The 23,064-nt window shown below is 39.6% G+C and overlaps 1 protein-coding gene across 1 annotated transcript in view; it reads left to right on the forward strand.

Annotated features, from left to right (window-relative positions):
- The first annotated feature begins 2,933 nt into the window (after positions 1-2,933).
- LOC133550219 (BRISC and BRCA1-A complex member 2-like) overlaps positions 2,934-23,064 on the forward strand; it is a 107,107-nt gene continuing 86,976 nt past the window's right edge. Inside the window, exons 1-2 of the mRNA XM_061896371.1 lie at positions 2,934-3,200; positions 9,576-9,650. Of these exons, the coding sequence (XP_061752355.1) occupies positions 2,949-3,200; positions 9,576-9,650 (327 nt within the window). The 5' untranslated portion in view covers positions 2,934-2,948. The remainder of the gene's footprint in view (positions 3,201-9,575; positions 9,651-23,064) is intronic.

Genomic DNA, 23,064 nt, shown 5'->3' on the forward strand with positions numbered 1-23,064 from the left:
ATATGTTGTCTTTGTCGCATATTCAACTGAGTATAGGTTGAAAATGATTTGTAAATCATTGTATTGCGTTTATATTTACATCTAACACAATTTCCCAACTCATATGGAAATGGGGTTTGTATATATACACACACACACAAAACCTGAAGAAAAATATAAACGCAACACTTTTGTTTTTGCTCCCATTTTTCATGAGTTGAACTCAAAGTTTTAAAATGTTTACTATATACACAAAATACTTATTCCTCTCAAATATTGTTCATAGATCTGTGTTATGAGCATTCCTTCTTTACCAAGATAATCCATCCCACTTCACAGGTGTGGCATATCAAGAAGCTGATTAAACAGCACAATTATTGCACGGGCGTGCCTTAGGTTGCCCACAATAAAAGGGCACTCTGAAATGTGCAGTGCCCTTTTACTGCCACAGATGTTGCAAGTTTTCCATGAATTGAATGTTAATTTCTCGACCATAAGTAGGCTGTTATCGACATTTATGATGTTTAATCACACTACTCTGATTTATTTAAAAAAACAAATTTTATTCTGATAATGAATCACATTTTCATTTCTTGACAATGATTAAATTGGTTTATTTGCAGGGATTGTGCCCTTTTTTATAGGCTGAAACAAACACACATTTAATATTGCATAAATACATTTAACAGTGGTGTGATAATTAAATTATAAATTCTACATTGAACAAGGAACAATTGATGTAGCCATGTGCTCAACCCCCTGTGCATAAATTATATAACGGTGTTTATTAGGAGTGCAAATGTGACTATACTGTACATACGGGAATAAATGTACAATGCTTTTTCGCTGTTTTCTAATTAATGCTGTTGGTCCACACTGTTTCCTGTCCGTCAAACCTCAGATTAATCTTCATGACATTGACAATAATTGTACCCTTTTCCTTTAGACCATTTCTTTATTTCCTTTCATCAGAATCAGATTTATTGGCCATGTATGTTTATAACAAACAAGGAATTTCATTTGGTAGACTGTTTTTTCTTTGTTCAATCTAAGAAATAAAGTAACAACTTCCAGAGTGTCCCTTAAATTCCATTATATTTATATAACCAGCTTTGTACTGTATATATTACACACTATTCAACCTTTTCTGCATTCTAGGGTTAAATATGTATTACTGTCTGCTTTAAATCACCATTCTGATTTATGGTTTTGAGTTTTATGTTGACTACTAAAATGGATTGGAATGACATTTACTGACAATCGATTTATGGTGAGCTGTAATTATATGATGTGAACCTTGAGAAGCAAAATGGAAGTGCACTCCCTGGTTACCCCAGAATTTCTGCTTGTCCAGACAATTTTCATATATTTCGCAACAGTACAGTATGGCCTCATTTGTTCCAGCCTGACTTAGTTCTCAAAGCCAGCACTCTAAAATAATGGCTGGGTGAGTTTGTTGAGGGCATTCATACCGATATTGTAGATTTTATTTATATTAAGAGGTGTCAAGATCACATCATCTGCATTTAACCCCAGAGATAAACCTATGTACTGTAGGGTAATTGTGGTTAAGTACCATACCTGAGGACACTTCACCTGTAATTACTTGGGGAGTGTTTGTCCTGCACATCTGTCTGACAGTAACACTATGTGGGTTGTCACGGCATTGCAGTACTTTAAAAGAAATACACCTCTTTTGTATTGGTTGTGTTTGGTTGGCTTTTTTGTTTTCTTTTCACGATATAAGTTTGTTGTTGGGTATCAAACTTGTTTTTTTATTTGGCTTGCCCTACTTGCCAAAACTCTCCAGTGCTTTTTTATTTCTTCCACCTCTGATCCCGCCTGACCTCCTCAGTGTAAATCCACTGATATGCTGTGTCATAATCCTGACACAGCACTTCTTCAGTCTCTCTTCCATTTCGGCATGCTCCTGCCCCTGGGCACTGACTGTTGTGGACAATGCCCATCCTTGTTTGCATCGCCCCCGCATTTCGGGAATCCCGGCATTGCTGGTAACCACTGGTGGATCAGGATGATGAAATCACTGTCTCTGTTTAGCTCGCCACGGCCATTGCAAGGAATTAAGTCACTTTAGAACAATGGATTCTTTATCCATGTGGTCTAATATAGGATGCCAGACAGACACACTCAGTCAGTCAGTCAGTTTAGGGGACAAACTTAGCCTGGTCAACAATTTAACAAAATCCTTTAGACCCCCCTCGAGAACCAGTATCCTCTACAGAGGACTTGTATTTGGGCAAAAGGAATATATGTTACTCTGATCAAAAACAAATGTGTACTGCAGAAGAAGCTGGTTCTTGTAAAGATTTAATGCATAAAAGTGAAGCTGGAAGTGATGTACTTAAACAAAGTTAAATTTGTTCTGCAAGACAGACGGGAAACATATCTTACACACGTTCGGCATTTTACCTCGCAAAGCTCTGAGGTCATGATGGTTGGAAAGTCACCATCGGAATGAGTAGGGAAAGGAATAGTTGAAAAAGTACCTAATAATAATAATAATAATGGATTAGATTTATATCGCGCTTTTCTATTGTTAGATACTCAAAGCGCTCACAGAGAAGTGGGAACCCATTGTTCATTCACACCTGGTGGTGGTAAGCTACATCTGTAGCCACAGCTGCCCTGGGGTAGACTGACAGAAGCGTGGCTGCCAGTTTGCGCCTACGGCCCCTCCGACCACCACCAATCATTCATTCATCACTTATTCACCGTTGTGAGCAGCACCGGGGGCAAGGGTGAAGTGTCCTGCCCAAGGACACAACGGCAGCGATTTGGATGTCAATATGTGGTAAGCGAACCTGCAAGCCTCAGGTTTCTGGCACAGCCGCTCTACCCACTACACCATGCTGCCCCAGTGTGTATCTGTATTCCTTTGTGTATCTGTATTCCTTTTTGAAATATATGATCTATTCATGAAATCAAGACTGACACGTTTTTTTCATATCATGTTTAACTATGTAATCAAGATTTTCAACACTGAGCTAACATTTTTTCTTCCTCAGCATTTGGTCCAATGGGATGCTGGCAACCCAGACTGTTTGCTCCAGCTTGTCAAGGAACTTATCCAGCAATACCACCACTACCAGTGCCAGCGCCTCAGGGAAAGCTCCAGGCTTCTATTTGAGTATGACAGCCTGCTCGAGGATCCTAACTATGGGCGCAATATGGAGATTTATGCCGGACACAAGAACAGCTGGGTAAGGACTCACACAAATTCACACAGATTCATGTTTAAAATGTCCACTGTGGACAGACCTGCCAACATTGAATTTTAATGCGTACTTCAAAAACGGAGCGCAGCAAAGCATACAGGCGTATGTTAATGGTCAACGATCTGTGTATGTTGGTAGGTCTGCGTGTATTACATAGTTGATTTCAGACTATTTCTAATCAAAGACATTTACATGTGAGGACACATTTATTAGCCCTCTTCCTGAACTCAATAAAAGCCCTTTATGTTCAATGAAATCAATCATAACCCAAAGTGTCCATTGTTTTTTTTTTCTGCCTGCTATAACAAAGACAACATCTCAATAAAGCCAAATTAAACTTTTGTTGATTTGCTAAATTACAACAAAAACAAAATGCAATGGATGAATAATTAGCCCCGTATTATTTAACTGTCAAAAATATAGCCTTTTAATTCAAAACTGAAAATAAATGTATTCTGTTTTTTTTAGTTGAATTGCGGCATTTCTGCTGAGGGGTATTAGCCATACTTGCCAACCTTGAGACCTCTAATTTCGGAGGGTGGGGTGTGGGGGGGCGTGGTTGGGGGCGGGGGCGGCGTTTGGGGCGTGGTTAACACGGGAGGAGTATATTTACAGCTACAATTCACCAACTCGAGTATTTCATATATATTTCATATACATGTGTATATATATATATATATGTATATATATATATATATATATATATATATATATATATATATATACATATATATATATATATGTATGTATTAGGGCTGGGCAACGATTAAAATTTTAATCGAAGTTAATTGCACTATTTCTCCGATTAATCGCGATTAACTGCATTGTATACGCAAAGCCCAATAATGAATTCAAAAGTAGTGTGTAGTGCACCTTTATTGGAATATTCCTCCCACATGAACAAAAGCGCCAAAACATTTGTTGTGCAAACACAATTTAAATCAGTCCTTGTTAAACAGTAGCAGTTAAATAGCATATTTTATGAAAATCAACTCAAAAAATGTAAATATAAATATTAAGCTTATTGCCACTGCCAGGGTATTTAAGTTATCCTGTTTGTTATGGAAAATAAATATAATCTACATACAAATCTCTGAGCCACAACCATAACATCTGAACATGCAATTTCTGAGGTAACAGCAGAAACATTTTTTTTTATCAGGGATCTTATGTTTAAAAAACCTATATTATAGGTAGTGGACTGTTTTAGGGAATTTTTGATCAAATTATCCGTAGTAGCAATATTAATAATGTTATGTTTATTCTGAGTAGTGCACTTAAAATAATTATGACCATATCTAGGAATTGATATGATGGGAATTTTTCGATTGTTTGCTTGGTGCTTTGATAAACTGAACGCATCATATACATGGTACTATATTGTGATGTTATGAGCCAGGGAAAAAAAAACCTACCCTACCCAGCATGCAACAGGAGTGAGGAGCACTCGCGGTAGCCCGGTATAGGTTGTGTCGCCATGACGGCATCTTGTATGTTGTGAAATTCACGCTCTGAAAGTAAACGTTAAGAACTGAGCCAACATGCCTCGTCTACATTATTCATAAATAGACAGACAACACATATACTCCGCTGCTTCACAGGCCGCTGGATGTAGCTGGCAAAGTATTCCCATGCTAGCTAGCGGGTTTAGCAAGCACGCGTCATTCAGTCCAAAACGGCCCGATCTATCCACATTCAGAATTGTCTAGCGGTCGTAAGTGATCCCGGAGTGACCACGCTGTAAGCCAGCCCTGAAATTTGCAGAATTGTCCGGTATTTTTGCCAAATGTTCCATCTTTACCAAGAGCCCCTCGACGCCGAAGCCCGTCCGGGCGACGCCATCTTGTTAAGAAAAGGCGTTAGCAAAATAAAAAGCATGTAAACAACACACGCAAATGTGCTATAAAATAATTGTCGGCGTTAATAGATTGATGAGTTAACGCGTAATTAACGCATTAATTTGCCCACCCCTAATATATATATATATATGTATATATATATATATATGTGTATATATATATATATATATGTATATATATATATATAAATGTATATATACGTATATATAAATATACATGTATATATATGTATATATACATATATATGTATATATATGTATATATAAATATATATATGTATATATATGTATATATATATATGTATGAAATACTTGACTTTCAGTGAATTCTAGCTATATATATTTATTTTATTTTATATATAAATAAAATACATAGTTGAATTTCAGACAGTACCTATCGAATACACAGTAATAAAAACACAGTTGTTCTACTAACTGTACTGTGCTTGCTGTTTACTAAAAAAAAAACCCACTTACCTTTCACTATTTGAGTAACCTTTGTTCTGCCATTTGCGTACTGGCGAGCGATCTCCGAATCCGGGAACATATCCTTCACAGATTTGTTTGTAGACATCCGCAAAGGAGAACGGGATGTTGCTTCCAGCTATCAGCATAGCCATCTTCATCCCAGCATAAGTTACACCATCGGGTCTCCATTTTGCGAGGTGGCCCATAATACTGGGTTGTGAACAATGCTGCGCTGCGGACGCTTTGTGCTTCGCTGACCATTCATGACTGAGTACAGTGGGGCAAAAAAGTATTTAGTCAGCCACCAACTGTGCATGTTCTCCCACTTAAAATGATGACAGAGGTCTGTAATTTCCATCATAGGTACACTTCAAGTGTGAGAGACAGAATGTGGGGAAAAAAATCCAGGAATTCACATTGTAGGAATTTTAAATAATTTATTTGTAAATTATGGTGGAAAATAATTATTTGATCAATAACAAAAATTCAACTCAATACTTTGTAATATAAACTTTGTTGGCAATAACAGAGGTCAAATGATTACTATAGGTCTTTACCAGGTTTGCACACACAGTAGCTGGTATTTTGGCCTATTCCTCTATGCAGATCTTCTCGAGAGCAGTGAGGTTTTGGGACTGTCGCCGAGCAACACGAACTTTCAACTCCCTCCACAGATTTTCTATGGGGTTGAGGTCTGGAGACTGGCTAGGCCTCTCCAGGACTTTCAAATGCTTCTTACGGAGCCACTCCTTTGTTGCCCGGGCGGTGTGTTTGGGATCATTTTCATGCTGGAATACCCAGCCACGTTTCATCTTCAAAGCTCTAACTGATGGAAGGAGGTTTTGGCTCAAAATCTCACGATACATGGCCCCATTCATTCTTTTCTTAACACGGATCAGTCGTCCTGTCCCCTTAGCAGAAAAACAGCCCAAAAGCATGATGTTTTCACCCCCATGCTTCACAGTAGGTATAGTGTTCTTGGGATGCAACTCAGTATTCTTCTTCCTCCAAACACAACGAGTTGAGTTTATTCCAAAACGTTCTATTTTGGTTTCATCTGACCACATGACATTCTCCCAATCCTCTGCTGTATCATCCATGTGCTCTTTGGCAAACTTCAGACGGGCCTGAACATGCACTGGCTTAAGCAGGGGGACACGTATGGCACTGCAGGATTTGATTCCATGTCGGCGTAGTGTGTTACTGATGGTAACCTTTGTTACTTTGGTCCCAGCTCTCTGCAGGTCATTCACCAGGTACCCCTGTGTGGTTTTGGGATTTTTTCTCACCGTTCTCATGATCATTTTGACCCCACGGGATGAGATCTTGCTTGGAGGCCCGGATCGAGGGAGATTATCAGTGGTCTTGTATGTATTCCATTTTCTGATATTTGCTCCCACAGTTGATTTTTTCACACCAAACTGCTTGCCTATTGTAGATTCACTCTCCCCAGTCTGGTGCAGGTCTAAAATTATTTTCCTGGTGTCCTTGGACAGCTGTTTGGTCTTGGCCACAGTGTAGTTTGGAGTCTAACTGTTTGAGGCTGTGGACAGGTGTCTTTTATACAGATAACGAGTTCAAACAAGTACCATTAATACAGGTAACGAGTGGAGGACAGAAGCGCTTCTTAAAGAAGAAGTTACAGGTCTGTGAGAGCCAGAGATCTTCCTTGTGTAAAGAGACCAAATACTTATTTTCCATCATAATTTACAAATATATTTTTTTAAATTCCTACAATGAGAATTCCTGGATTTTTTTTTCACATTCTGTCTCTCACAGTTGAAGTGTACCTATGATAAAAATTACAGACCTCTGTCATCATTTTAAGTGGTAGAACTTGCACAATCGGTGGGTGACTAAATACTTTTTTGCCCCACTGTATATCCGTTCGGCCACTGTCTTCAATGGAGAAGTCTGTTCTACAAAATTTACAGGCAACATACCCTTTCCCCTTCGAACTCTCCTGGATAAACTGAAATTCTTGTTTCCAATCGTTTTGAAACTTGCAAGCGTATTTCTTCATTTTGCTCGTCGACGGCGTCGCCATGGCTGTAACGTCCTCGTTCTTCTGCTTCGTCTCATTGTGTGTGCAGTTTTTTTATTAAAATCCGTAGATGTTGTGACGGGATTGGGCAGGCTAGCTGTTTATATTGTGGAAAAGCGGACCTGAAAAAAGGCTGTCCCCACTCAAGTCTGCATGGAGCTGGAGGGGGCGTGGCCTCCAGTTTCGGCTGAATTTCGGGAGATTTTCGGGAGAAAATTTCTTCCAGGAGGTTTTCGGGAGAGGCGCTGATTTTCGGGAGTCTCACGGAAAATCCGGGAGGGTTGGCAAGTATGGTAATAGCGCATTTTTCTATAGCAGATTGTTCAAGCTCATCCAAATTGGTTGGTCTCAGAGCATGGACCCTAACCCTCAGCTTCCACCACAGACTCTCCATAGTATTGAGATCTTGGCTTTGATGGGCCTACTCCAGAATTTTGAATTTGGTGTCCTTCAAAAAGTTTTGACCAAATTTGATGTATGTTGAAGGTCCTTGTCTTGGTGGAAGCCCAAACACTAATCCAAACCGAGACTGATAGTAGACTTCCTGATATTCTCAAAAGAAACTGCACTTTTTTCAAATCCCTGTGTGAGACAAGAACACACTTTCTGTTGTTTGTGCGTGCAAAATAGTGAAAAACAGCAAGCAAGAGGCGGCTAACAATACAGGCAATGGGGATTTACTTATTTTTCCTATAAAGCCATCTAAAACATATCCAAAAATCTAGTAGTAACAAGCACATTCATGATAAAGTGAGAGTATTTTGGTCATCATAAGTTTTACTGGAACTTCTTTCCCGGGCGCATTGATTTCACAGAGTGCATAGCAACAAACGCTACTTCCGTCAACAACTACAGCATCTAGAGTGCTTTCTGTGTGTGCTACTAATAATCATGGCAGACTTCGAGATGACTACTATTTTGGAACAAATAGGGATCCAGATCCTTATCTTTTTTAGCTTGAATATACAGAGGATGAGCTACTGGTTATTGATTCCCGAAGGGATCAGAAAAATACATACCTTATCTAAAAGGTGACAGGGTAAAGCGTTGGTGCAGATGGGTACTTAAGGAGTCAGGACGGACATGACTTGGTGGTGTATATGTGAAGCTTGATAAGCAATGCCGACAAAAATTAAGTGCTTCTGTTGAACACAATGTAACAATCGATGAACAGGCTTTGATTATATGGCGAGGAGGGACAATGCTTCAAGAGACTGCATCACAATGAATGAACATTTTATTGCACTATAAAAACCTTGCAGTGGTTAAAACATTTTCCCACCCATCCAAAATCAAATGAAAAGGACGCCCCCATTGTGGTTGAAATCTAATTGGATGCTTGTTTTGAAGCTCAAAAGGGGGCTAAAATTTCGATCGTGTCCTTTTTAAACAAATCTTCCATGACAACAACTTGAAAATCCATTTTACATTTGAAAATGTACCAACGTGTGACCATATCATTGAAATATGATTTCCTATCAACAATGTGCTGAATTTTGAGAAATGTTTAACATTTCCTACAAGGCTTACCAGTTTGTCCTAAAGTGTATTATTTAGACATATTTTTACTATCATCCAGTATATTAAACTATCAAATGCAACTTGGGACTTAAAGACCGCTAATGTCATAGGCCTTTAAATGCAATTGTTCAGAAGTTGTTATCGCCATAACAGAAAATTCTCCTTGTTAGCAGTCTGTACATGTCTTATTTAATAAATATTTTTTTATTTAAAGGGACCGTTTTAAGTCAGTTAGGTATGACGCCAACCTGACATCGTTATACATGGTTAACTGCTTTTCTCGACATAAAATATTAGTTCCAAAGGCACCATTTTATGACTATGTTTATATAAATGTCGGTGTGTTGTAGTATTGTCAACTTCCCCATCATCATAAAACCATAAAATCATCACTGTCTGGTTATATGGCATTAAACGGCCAACCAAGTTTGCTTGTATTTAAAAATAATGTTCAACCGTTGTATTTCAGACAGGAGAGTTTTCAGCTCGCTTTCTACTCAAACTCCCCGTGGACTTCGGCGACATCCCAGTCTATCTACTCAAGGTAATTAACTAAATATTAATGTATCAACATGAATGGACACATGAATGATCACTCCACCACCTTAATAAGATATTGAATGATGACTTTTTCACTTGTTTTCTCACATGCATGTCCATATGTTTGGTATACACAGCATTTGTTTAAAACAAAATGTAATCAACTTGAATCAATCAATCAATGTTAACTTATATAGCCCTAAATCACTAGGGTCTCAAAGGGCTGCACAAACCACAACACAAAACACTACCACATCCTCAGTAGGCCCACATAAGGGCAAGGAAAACTCACACCCAGTGGGACGTCGGTGACAATGATGACCCAGTGGGACGTTGGTGACAATGATGACTATGAGAACCTTGGAGAGGACGAAATAAAAATAACTAAAAATAATAAAAAACGACTTCAGTCTCTGGGGGAGTGCTGTGAGTTTGCTAATCAACAATCTGTCACTCCTAATTTTCTCGGAACCGTGTGATAACTGAAGGCTACTTCACCCAACAATCTCTCTCTCTCTCTCTCTCTTTCTCTCTCTCTCTCTCTCTTTCTTTCTCTCTCTAACATACCCTAGTTCTCACTCTCTGTCACTTGCCCCATCTTTGACTGCTTGCATAGGCTGGAGGCTGTGGGTATCTGGCCTGTTCCAACATGGCCCCTGTTTGTTGAGGGAAATTATGCTAAACATATGGCAAACAGCTACAATCATTAGTCTCACGTCACCCTCAGTCCTCATGTCTCTCAGACCTGAAGCAACGCTAGAAAGTGGTTCTCTGTATCTCTAATGCAGCAGACTGGCTTTTTATGTCCACTGTGATATTATAGAGATGCACTTATGGTCCCCAATTTTTTTTTTGTTTTCTACCTGCATTAATCCAAGAATATATTCCTGCAAATATTTTTTATCAAGTTGACAATAGTTACACTCAGCAAGCTTGAATGAAAAATTACTTTGGGGATCCCGACAGGGACAAGGGGTAGAAAATGGATGGATTGATGGATGGAAAATATAACATCGCTGTATGATACAGTATACAGTATATGTGTGCTGGATTAACACCTGGATATGATAAACTAGTTGTGACATTTTTTTATATTTATAATAATTAAATCTTTTTTCATCATTATACATTACTGCCTCCCTTATCACAACATATATTCAATATTTATTTTTTTACATAGATACTCAAAGTAGGAGTGCGCTGTTTGGCAGTTAAGGCAAACATATTTTTACCGCGGCAGAATTAAAGCACATCTATAGTGGCATCTGCATAGTGGAGAGTTATAAAAAACAGCCTACACCCTGTCCTCCTACCCAACATTAAGAACTGGATGTTGCAGTATATAGATTCGACACCACTTAGATAAATTGTATGCCAACAATGTATGGCCTGAATATGCACATTGACAGTGGTCATGCAATTAGTTTTGTCAGTGTGAACACTGTCTAGGATTGCTGCAAATCACTTCACCACATGCAATGCAATACAATTGCTTAAATAAATGCAAACACGGCATCTATATATTTGCATCTGCATACTAAATGTTCTTTCGATGGTGGCAAAGTAGGGTATGATTTTTACAGGTCAATTACGATTGGCCATCCCTATACTGACAATCTAAAACAATAAACTCACAATGTAATATACACATATTTCTTTGCATTGTAGGCAGAAAAATAGTGAGAGTTCCAAGATAGTTTCCTCAGATCTTAGCACATGTTAAATCAGTATCCTTAGAAGCCACAAAGAACAGAATGAAAGACACATTGTGTCATTTAGATGTTATCACCACAGATTAAGAGTGGAACGGTTCACAAAATCTATGGTTTAATTTTGTTTCTCACTGGTTGTGGTCACTTTTTTCGGTTAAGTTCAGTTTACTGTACATTGTTGTTTTTAATAACCCCAGATTATCATATGTAGCAAAAATCTTACTATTTTACTATTACTATTTTATCAATTAAGTCATGTATAGTTACAGAACTGCTGTTTGCAATCTTGTAGCTCTTCTTCCATGCGCTTTTGTCTAAGATCGATACTCTCGAGATAGATTGCAGCAGTTGTTAATCTGCGAGACGACTCCTATGCGCTAATTATAAAAATAATATACACTGCATTGCACATCTTTTACATTATCACTATATTGGTGAACAAGGGTGCTATGTGCCAGTCATCTGTGGTTGCTTTTTCTGGCCAGACAAAATATGTACATAACAGCCGGGGAATGTGTTTTGATGTTAACAGATATTTTTTTCTAAAACTCATCCGCTTTTTCTACTGAACGCTGTCCTTCACACTCACTTTCTTTAGACCCATGGTTGGAAAAACAAAGTAACTAATACTAGCAAGTGATAAACCAAATGTTGGACAGATTGTACTAGGTTTAATGTGGCGAGGTTCCTGGAGTGTGCTCGTAAACCTACATTTTTGCTCACGTTTTAATAACTTTTAATGCTCAAATCTTCAAAAACTGTGTACGTTGGGGCACTCGGCACTATATTTACAACTAAGTAATTTTTAGCCTCAAAACATACCCTTTCTTAATATAAATGTATTGACTGCAAACAGTTTACACTTCAATAATCAAACTGCTGATGTATTGCAGGAGCAGTCAGTCAGGTAACGTAAGTCAGAAAGTTGCCCCAAATTTGAATCAAATCTGTGGACGTCCTTGCTGGAGGATAGTGTGTTTGGCACTGAAGCAGAAATTCCATTCAGACATAGACAAACTTACACTTGTTGTGATTGCTGAGATGTTGCTAGCAGATGCAGAGCTGTAGAGGACAACTGTTACCTGGGGCAAAGCATCTGTGTGGTCTGCGCTCACCACAGTGGACATGTTTACCTTTCTGCATCTACTGGACAGCCTTAGGGAGGGATAAGGATGCTAGTTGATTTATTTTTTTAAGGGGGTAGCCTGTCATCGCCAAAATGAAACAGTTGGGAGGATACAGAGAGCAGAGATGAAGGAAGTATAGTGAAATGCACACGATGGATGTTGGCATTATTTTTTCCCATGAAAGGGCATGAGGGCCTTTTGGCCAATGTTGTAACGTATTATTTTGATATACATAGCTTCAACATTTTTGATTCTTTACATGCCCTGTCCATTTTTTGACCCTCACATAGTTGTGTTATGTCTGTCTTCTTAGCAGTGATGTGTGTTGACAATCATACATACCTAAGGCTGGTACTGGTATTTTTCAAACATTTTACTTCCTGTGCTCTAATCACTTTTGATAGAGATTGCTTACTAGCCCTACTAATACACACATACACAGGAAAGATAATATTATGTTACAAAAGTGGTGTTTAGAAAAGAGTATGGGTTCACTCACTGGTTCAAAAGCAATGACGGAACTATGTAATCTGTTTTTAAATGCCTAGATTCCCGAACATCTCTTGTGAATGAGCATTAAACCACTTCTGGTAGCATATTGTAGCCATTGGTGCTGTTGTTATATTTTTTGGTTTGAAAATATAAATAATTTGGAGCCCGCTGCGAACTGCGCCTTTAAAAGCCTAACAACCTGCTTTATAATGCTGTTCAATGTTATTTTCCCATTGGAAACCATTGACATAGTGTTGTGGATATGGAGTCTTGCTGAAGAGAGTTTACTTTACATGCTGCTCTTTTTAAAATTTTTAACTTCCTTGTAAGTGTATAAATAAGTTTACTAATGTACAGTTGTGGTCAGAGGTTTACATACACTTGTAATGATAATGAATGTCATATAACTTTGGGCCCTTAATGATTTATGTGAACCGTTCTTTTCAAGTAAGGAATGATTATACAACATACAGTACATCTTCAGTTATTTTTCAATTACACAGGGTCAACCATCTGCATATACCGATATACACATTTTGTCAAATATCCTTGTGTCTTTGCATCGTATGTCAACCTGTATGATGGGTGTCAAACTCAAATACAGGGTGGGCCAAAATTTAAAACTGAACAAAGCCGCGGGCCAAGGTTGAACTAATTAACCTTTTAGTAGGGACCCAAACAAGTTTTGCAATGAACATTGAACAAGCAAGGCTTATATACAGTAACTTTATAGTGACATGCAAATTAGAGTTTCAAATAATAATGATGATGATAAAAAAAATATCAATGACATATCAAATAAAATGTAAATACAAATTTAATGCCTCTTTTCTATATGCAGTTTTCTGAGGTAAATATCAAAATATATTGTAGCATCCCGAAAGAGTTAGTGCTGCAAGGGGTTCTTGGTATTTGTTCTGTTGTGTTTATGTTATGTTACAGTGCAGATGTTCTCCCGAAATGTGTTTGTCATTCTTGTTTGGTGTGAGTTCACAGTGTGGCGCATATTTGTAACAGTGATAAAGTTGTTTATACGGCCACCCTCAGTGTGACCTGTATGGCTGTTGACCAAGTATGGCTTGCATTCACGTGTAATAGCCGCATATATTACGCGAGTGGGCCTGCACGCTGTTTGTATAGAGGAAATGCGGACGTGACAACAGGTTGTAGAGAATGCTAAAGGCTGTGCCTTTAAGGCACGCCCTCAATATTGTTGGCCGGGTGAAAATCGGGAGAATGTTTGCTTGCCCCGGGAGATTTTCGGGAGGGGCACTGAACTTCGGGAGGATTGACTAGTGTGAGAAATTGTGGTGTTACAGCCAGGGGTGCCGAAAAGGGGTGGTAAAGGAGACAGATTCTAGGGGCCCATGATGGAGGGGGGCCCAGAGGGGCCCCTAATGATGATGAAATGATATGAAATTATGTGTTAGGGGCCCTGTAAAGATTCTTTTCATGGGGCCCAAAATCCCTAGCGGCGCCGCTGGTTACAGCGGCACCGCTGCTGTGTAATAACGGCGGGCCAGCTATAATGTTAATTTGATATTGCCTCAAGGGCCAAATTAAATTACATGGTGGCCCGCGGGCTAGAGTTTGACACCCATGTTCTACAGTATGTGTTGCAGAAACATGCCTATGAATGTCCACAGTGATAAGTGTAGAGTGACTGCAGGTTCGTCATTGAAGCCACTGCTCTTGTCCCCCTAAAGCGCTGACCCCTGCCACGAGCTCCAAAGCTTTTGGTGGTTGTGTTTTTGGCTGCATGTATCCTTGTGCATATGTCTACATGTGCATGGAAATGTATTATTGTAGAGCCAGTTGAAAAGGTTTTGGTGACCCATAACTAGTCCGAGACTTGGCATTTTAGAACTGACTTTCTAAATAAGCTGTAGCTGATCACAATATAATCAAACAGAATGGAATGTTTTTGTAATTAGGATCCTCCTATACATCAAGAAAGTCTAAGTCCTGAAGTCATGGCAATGGAAACAGCAATTATCACTTGTGCTAGCAGTTTGGATTTGGCAATTTTTACTTTGCGTGCTACTTACGCAAATTCACCAATTTAGTTGAGTGGCAACTCCAGGGTGTAACGCTCCTGTCGGAATATGCTCCAGCTGCATAAGTGGTATAGAAACTATGCATTCTTGGGTCTCTTGAAATGAGCTATATATAGTAAATGGTGTGTCCTATTATGTGTCAACCCTGCTCCCATGCCAAAAGCAACTTAGGATAGGCTCAACTTTCCTGTGACATAACCGGATAAGTGATAAAACAAATGGTTGACTGAATGGATACGTTTTTTTCCCTGATCTTTCAAACAAAATACATTTTATTTAAAATATGAAGTCTTTTTAAAATGATTTATGTGTGTGGTCAATTTAAACCCTTAATGAAAGACTATCATGTATTCAACTGACTTAAAGGGGAACTGCACTGTTTAGTTTTTTTATGTTGCCTATCATTCACCATCCCTATGTAAGACAAAAGCACAGATGTTTTTCTTTTTTTATGCCTTCTAATTTGTAATATACGGAATGTACGAGTTCTTCCAGAGGGGGGAACAGAACCCACTGGTGGACACCAATGGTGAGGGATGGTTTCATGCTGAAGAAGGAGTCCTATCGAGTCATTTTGGCTTATGGAACTTTGAAGGCAGTGGACAGGTACCGAAAGGGCAAGTGGTGTGTGGCTTTGGCGGTTGCAGTGGCAAAAACTCAGACATGGGAGGAGTTTGGCAAATCCATGGAGAACGACTTCCGAATAGCTTTGAACCGATTCTGGACCACCATCCGCCGCCTCAGGAAAGGGAAGCAGTGCACTGTCAACATTATGTACTGTAGGGTGGGGACAGTGTGGTGCTGACCTCGACTGGGGATGTTGTGGATCAGTGGAAAGAATACTTCGGAGACCTCCTCAATCCCACCTGCACGTCTTCAGTGCCTGGGGAAACTGAGGTGGGCTCTCTTATTTCTGCGGCTAAGGTTGCCGAGGTAGTTAAGAAGCTCTTTGGTGGCAGGGCCCTGGGAGTGACTGGGGTGGTGGTCCCTCTATTTAAAACGGGGATCCGCAGGGTGTGTTCTATCGCGGGATCACACTCCTCAGCCTTCCCAGTAAGGTCTATTCAGGTGAACTGGAAACAAGGCTACGCCGTATAGTCAAACCTCAAATTTAGGTGGAGCAGTATGGTTTTGTCCTGGTCATGGAACTGGGGACTCGCTCTATACTTTCAGCAGGATCCTTGACGGTGGACGTAGTTTGGCTAACCAGTCTACATGTTTTTGTGGACTTGGAGAAGGCAATCAACTAGGGCTGCACAATTAATCGAAATCAAATCGACATTGAGGTTTCAATTACTGCAGTTAACAACAGCAAAAGGCTGAGTTTTTAAATGTTTTAATTTTATTTCCACCGTTGACCGGCGTTTGAGTGACAGACATGTCGGCCATTCAGAATTGTTGAGCGGTGCGTTCGTTCGTCTCGCTTAAAACACTTCCAACACCTGAGCGCTGTTGTTTAACAGTGAAAATAGCTAAAGTACCCCTCTTTTCAGTCATTAATAAGTTTTGTCTCAGCAGAAACAAAAGTAGGGCGTCGCCGCTGACACACACAGTACAGGGAGCCTCGTGACTTGCCGGTGAGAAGTGCTGCAGACTAACACAAATTCGGAGAATTATAAAGATTATGAAACCAAACGTCGTGTTGTGGGAATAGTTCAGCTTCAATCGGATGGTCGATATGAGCCCATTTACATGTACAAATGAGCAAAAATGCCGTCGCACTCACATTTTCCATGTGGTAAAAAAATGCCCTTTAAGATGTTCAATATTTATTTAGGTAACATTTTTGCTTACAGAAATGAGTAAATATTTTTGTTTGTTAATTTCGGATGACAAAGTTATTTACCTTCCAATGACAGTACAATGGTAAACAATTCTATAGTAATGAGAAATAAAAGTGTATATCCTTTTATATGGTTTCCAGGGTGTACCCTGCCTTCCGCCCGATTGTAGCTGAGATAGGCGCCAGCACCCCCCGCGACCCCGAAAGGGAATAAGCGGTAGAAAATGGATGGCTGGATGGATGGTTACCTGCATTATTATATATCATAAATACATTACATTATAATCACTGTACAGTTTCAATCAAATATTTATTAAGTTAAAGAGCATTATGTTAAAAAAAAGCTCTTTCTGCATAAAGCCAAACAATTTTAAAAGTAAATGATTGCATATTGTTTTAATGTGTGGCACGAATATGTTGATTTACAGTCTAAAAGTAATGTGTATTCCTTCACTTATCAGTTCTGTAGTTTTTATGCTAATTTAGGTATGAAATATAAAATCAAATTGCAATTTTGTAGAAGAAAATTGAAATTAGATTTTTTCTCAAAATCGTGCAGCCTTACATTCAACCATGTCTCTCAGGAAGACGTCCTGTGGGAAATACTCAAGGAGTATGGGGAACTGGACCGCCTGATTATAGTGATCCGCTCCTTGTATGATCAGTGTCAGAGTGTGGTCTGCATTACCTGCAGTAAGTCAAACTCGTTTCCAGTGAGGGTTAGACACCGCCAGGGCTGCTCTTAGTCAAAAATTATCTTTAGAACTTTTATGGACAGAATTTCTAGGCCCAGTCAGTGTATGAGGGGATCTGGTGTGGTGGCTGCAGGATTTGGTCTATGCTTTTTGCGGATGGTGTGGTACTGCTGGCTTTGTCTGGGCAGGATCTTCAGCTCTCACTAAATCGGTTCTGAGCTGATTTTGAAGCGACTGAGATGAAAATTTGTACTTCGAAGTGCAAGTCCATGGTTGTTGCACGGAAAAGTGTGTAGTGCCATCTTTGGGTTGGGGACGAAATCCTTCCTCAGGTGGAGGAGTTAAAGTACCCTGGGCTGCTGTTCATGAGTGAGGGACAGGTAAATCGGTGTAGCGTCTGCAGTGATGCATCGGTCTGACATGATGAAAAAAGAGCTGAGCCGGAATGCGAAGCACTCAACTTATTGGTCAATCTACATCCTTATCCTCACCTTTGGTCATGAGCTTTCTGTTATGACCAAAAGGACAAGCGACCAAAAGGATTTCCTTCATCGGGTGCCGGGACTCTTCCTTGGAGACAGGGTGAGAAGCTCATGGATGGATGGATGGCAAGTATGTGGTGGCTAACAATGCTGCTAATGGGATTACACTATTCCACCTATAAAGCTGTCTAAGAAAGATTCAAAAACCGCCCACAATACTCCATTTACATCTCATGGCCTGCATATTAACCAATTATTAGTGATATTACTATAAGCACTAATGCAGACAAACTATTTTTAGCAGCACTTTGATCACAGAGCACTAACTAGCTTATGTTGCTATTGACATACAGTACTGAGTTGCTGCTGCATTGCCTCAAAAGTGGTAAAAGCTATTTCTATTAAATACAAATCATGCCTCTCACCCGAATACTAGAAGGATGTTGTCACAAACCGTGGGGTCGGTCAACTTTGACATCCAACGTATATCCAGATATGGCAAGAAAGAAGCCAAAAAATGCTTGTTTGGGGCCGCTGATTCTTTTTACCGGCGGGAGAATTCTGAAACATTGATTGATCAATGTTTACTTATATAGCCCTAAATCACTAGTGTCTCAAAGGGCTGCACAAACCACTACGACATCCTCGGTAGGCCCACATAAGGGCAAGGAAAACTCACACCCAGTGGGACGTCGGTGACAATGATGACTATGAGAACCTTGGAGAGGAGGAAAGCAATGGATGTCGAGCGGGTCTAACATGATACTGTGAAAGTTCAATCCATAATGGATCCAACACAGCGGAGCCAGCAGGAAACCATCCCAAGCGGAGGCGGATCAGCAGCGCAGAGATGTCCCCAGCCGATACACAGGCAAGCAGTACATGGCCACCGGATCGGACCCGACCCCCTCCACAAGGGAGGGGGGGACATAGGAGAAAAAGAAAAGAAACGGCGGATCAACTGGTCTAAAAAGGGAGTCTATTTAAAGGCTAGAGTATACAAATGAGTTTTAAGGTGAGACTTAAATGCTTCTACTGTGGTGGCATCTCAAACTTTTACCGGGAGGGCATTCCAGAGTACTGGAGCCCGAAATGAAAAAGCTCTATAGCCCGCAGACTTTTTTTTGGCTTTGGGAATCACTAATAAGCCGGAGTCCTTTGAACGCAGATTTCTTGCCGGGACATATGGTACAATACAATCGGCAAGATAGGATGGAGCTAGACCGTGTAGTATTTTATACGTAAGGAGTAAAACCTTAAAGTCACATCTTAAGTGCACAGGAAGCCAGTGCAGGTGAGCCAGTACAGGCGTAATGTGATCAAACTTTCTTGTTCTTGTCAAAAGTCTAGCAGCCGCATTTTGTACCAACTGTAATCTTTTAATGCTAGACATGGGGAGACCCGAAAATAATACGTTACAGTAGTCGAGGCGAGACGTAACAAACGCATGGATAATGATCTCAGCGTCTTTAGTGGACAGAATGGAGCGAATTTTAGCGATATTACGGAGATGAAAGAAGGCCGTTTTAGTAACGCTTTTAATGTGTGCCTCAAAGGAGAGAGTTGGGTCGAAGATAATACCCAGATTCTTTACCGTGTCGCCTTGTTTAATTGTTTGGTTGTCAAACGTTAGAGTTGTATTATTAAATAGAGGTCGGTGTCTAGCAGGACCGATAATCAGCATTTCCGTTTTTTTGGCGTTAAGTTGCAAAAAGTTAGCGGACATCCATTGTTTAATTTCATTAAGACACGCCTCCGGCTGACTACAGTCCGGCGTGTTGGTCAGCTTTAGGCGCATGTAGAGTTGGGTGTCATCAGCATAACAGTAAAAGCTAACACCATATTTGCGTATGATGTCACCTAGCGGCAGCATGTAGATGCTGAAGAGTGCAGGGCCAAGGACCGAACCCTGGGGAACTCCACACGTTACCTTAAAGTAGTCCGAGGTCACATTGTTATGGGAGACACACTGCATCCTATCAGTAAGATAAGAGTTAAACCAAGACAGGGCTAAGTCTGACATACCAATTCGTGTTTTGATACGTTCTAATAAAATATTATGATCGACGGTATCGAAAGCAGCGCTAAGATCGAGGAGCAGCAACATAGATGACGCATCAGAATCCATCGTTAGCAATAGATCATTAGTCATTTTTGCGAGGGCTGTCTCCGTGGAGTGATTTGCCCTGAAATGTGAATGTGAAGATCCCATTAGTCAGCATCCTCCTGAGAGCAGAATTTGTACAGTCAGTGATTGTTTTATTTTGTTCATAGTTTGTATATCTTGTTTAGCAATTAGCAAAACTGCTGCATGATGCTTATGTATGATGCACCCTAGTGTTGCTGTTGTTGAAGGGAAAAGCAAACGATGTAATGCGTCTGTGATATTAATGCGCACCATGTGCCTAAGATGAGAAAAATACACTAATATTACATGTTGTTATAATTGTACCCGTCACTACAGATTGCATATATTCTTGCAACATGTATATATAACGATGATGGAGGCTTATGAATGTTTTCTTCAAGCGTTTTCTAGACTGAGTAGAGCGACTCCCATTGGCTCCATTGTTAAATGACTTTTGCTAGTGTTTATTTACGATTTAGAGTGCATATAAAGAGAAATACGTGTGCTAGTCTCACATAAGGACTGGATGATTGGAAAAGTTTATATTTGAATACACTAAAGGGCCTGATTTACTAAAGGTTTGCATGTGCTAAAATTTGTGCAAACATGTTAGCACACGCAAAGCTGATCTATTAAACGTGTGCAAAGTGGATTCCATATGTTAAGTGAGCAGAATGAGGTGCGCTATCCATTTTGCGTCTCTGTCTTCATTAATATGCAAAATATATGCTGTTAATCAAAACGCCCACATTACAGGCAGGAGAACAGAACTATTTAGCACACATAGTGGGATTAATCAACACTCATTACCGTTTTGTCAGCACTATTTAGCGTTGTATTTAGCACGTGTCCGAAGGACGTGCAAACTGACAGTTCCACACACGGTTGCAGGATCGGTGTTCATGCTGCACTGACAGACGATGGACAGACAAGAATCCTCCATCGTATATGTGTGTGTCAACATTTTGGACGGTCAGAGATAAAAAAAAATAGTAGACATATCGCTTATCCAGCAACATAATTGTATGATATTAAAGCTCCTAGAGGACTTAACAGGCTGAGTAAAAAAAAATTTAGTTGATGCGTTTTGGTGTCCTTAACTATTTTTCCTTATGATGTTTGTTTTTTTTCACATAGAAGGTATATTATTAATTTATTTCTCATATGGAAAAAGAACGTCGCTAAGTGTGCATTTTTTTTTTGCGTCTTGAGCTGAATTTATACAAGTTACTGTAAGCCAGAGTGTAAACCAGGCTCAAGTACAGCCTCTCACCAATGAGCGCACTTTTAGCGAAACAAAATAAAAAGTAGTTTCATTGTAGATGCACTGCTGGTCTGCCTCTAAAATGCCCGTAAAAAATTTGTACATGTCTCCTGCTTATTTGAAAACATAGTAAAACGCCACTGGTAGGAGCAAGATAACATAAATGTGCAATAAATGAGAGTGTCTCTGTGGTGAAGCCCCGAATAGTACATGCAAAATCTTCATTTAAACAAAGTGGTTTGTACGTGCAGTCTTAGTAAATTCCACGCAACTAGTAAACGCTATTTCATATATTTCACATATTTCACATGCTGTTTTACCGCATGGTGTTTGGATCTTAGTAAATCAGGCCTTCAATGTACTGCAAAAAAATTGTTCACATACAGTAAACTTGTTTTCAAGGGGATATTTGGGTGTTCTTTATGTTTATACATCGTTTGTTTGAGAGCAATTGGTGTCTTACTCCTCGCCAGTGAATTTTGTGATCTGTATAAAACTGACCTGCAGAAGGTTTGCATACAGCCTTTGGCATTGCCTTATTCTGTTTTTTTAGATGGGGTAGGCAGTCAAACTGGTTCAACCGAAGCACTTGCATCAAATTATGTTTACCCTAATTAATTTTGGTCCTGCATCCTCTTACATCCCCCTCTCACACACCCACTCAAACACACTTCAGTAACTAACAGGATCGTATTGGGATGCTCAGGCATGTATTTTTTTTATTGGTTGTGCTTATCTCATTATTTCTGTTTTATTGTTATCTATTTCATGTTAATATCAAATCTGGAATTAGCCTTTCAAAAGTATTGTAGTCATAACAATATTTACATACTGTACATTTAAAAACAACATATAGAACAACTCAATTTCGACCTTATTATTTATTATTATTTTATACATCTTTATTTTACAATAAAGTGTAAATCTTCTTAAAAAAATTGTTTGAAAAACTGCATATTACTCAATTTGTCAGGAACAATAAATGATGATCAAGTAGAGAGTGGTATATATTAATATTATCAGGTGACTAAATGTTATGGTTCCAAATTGGGAACATTGGTTAGCTACTCAAATAAGTGGAATAGCAGGCAGGTTGCAATCCCATGCAAGTATCTATACATTATCAGAGAGTACATGCTGATTTCTTCATGTTTATGCCTTCAATTTTCCATATTACCAGTTTATTTTATTTTAAACAGTCTTCTGTTAGTAGATCAAACGTACGATCTACGAACTACTCTACACTGGAAGCTGCAGTCGCCAAAATTTTGCATTAAAAATGCAGCTACATTTTAAAACAAAAACCCGTGTGCTTAACTGTAACCGCTTCTTTTGCATTTTTAAGTCAGCTAAATTGATTCCTTCCTAATATCACATACAATGTAGTCTGTCTGCCTCACAACACGAAAGGTCCTGAGTAGTCCTGGGTCCAATCCCGGGCTCGGGATCTTTCTGTGTGGAGTTTGCATGTTCTCCCCGTGAATGCGTGGGTTCCCTCCAGCTACTCCGGCTTCCTCCCACCTCCAAAGACATGCACCTGGGGATAGGTTGATTGGCAACACTAAATTGGCCCTAGTGTGTGAATGTGAGTGTGAATGTTGTCTGTCTATCTGTGTTGGCCCTGCGATGTGGTGGCGATTTGTCCAGGGTGTACAACGTCTTCCGCCCGATTGTAGTT

This window comes from Nerophis ophidion, linkage group LG03 (assembly GCF_033978795.1).
Source record: "Nerophis ophidion isolate RoL-2023_Sa linkage group LG03, RoL_Noph_v1.0, whole genome shotgun sequence".
NCBI classification, from domain to species: Eukaryota; Metazoa; Chordata; class Actinopteri; order Syngnathiformes; family Syngnathidae; genus Nerophis; species Nerophis ophidion.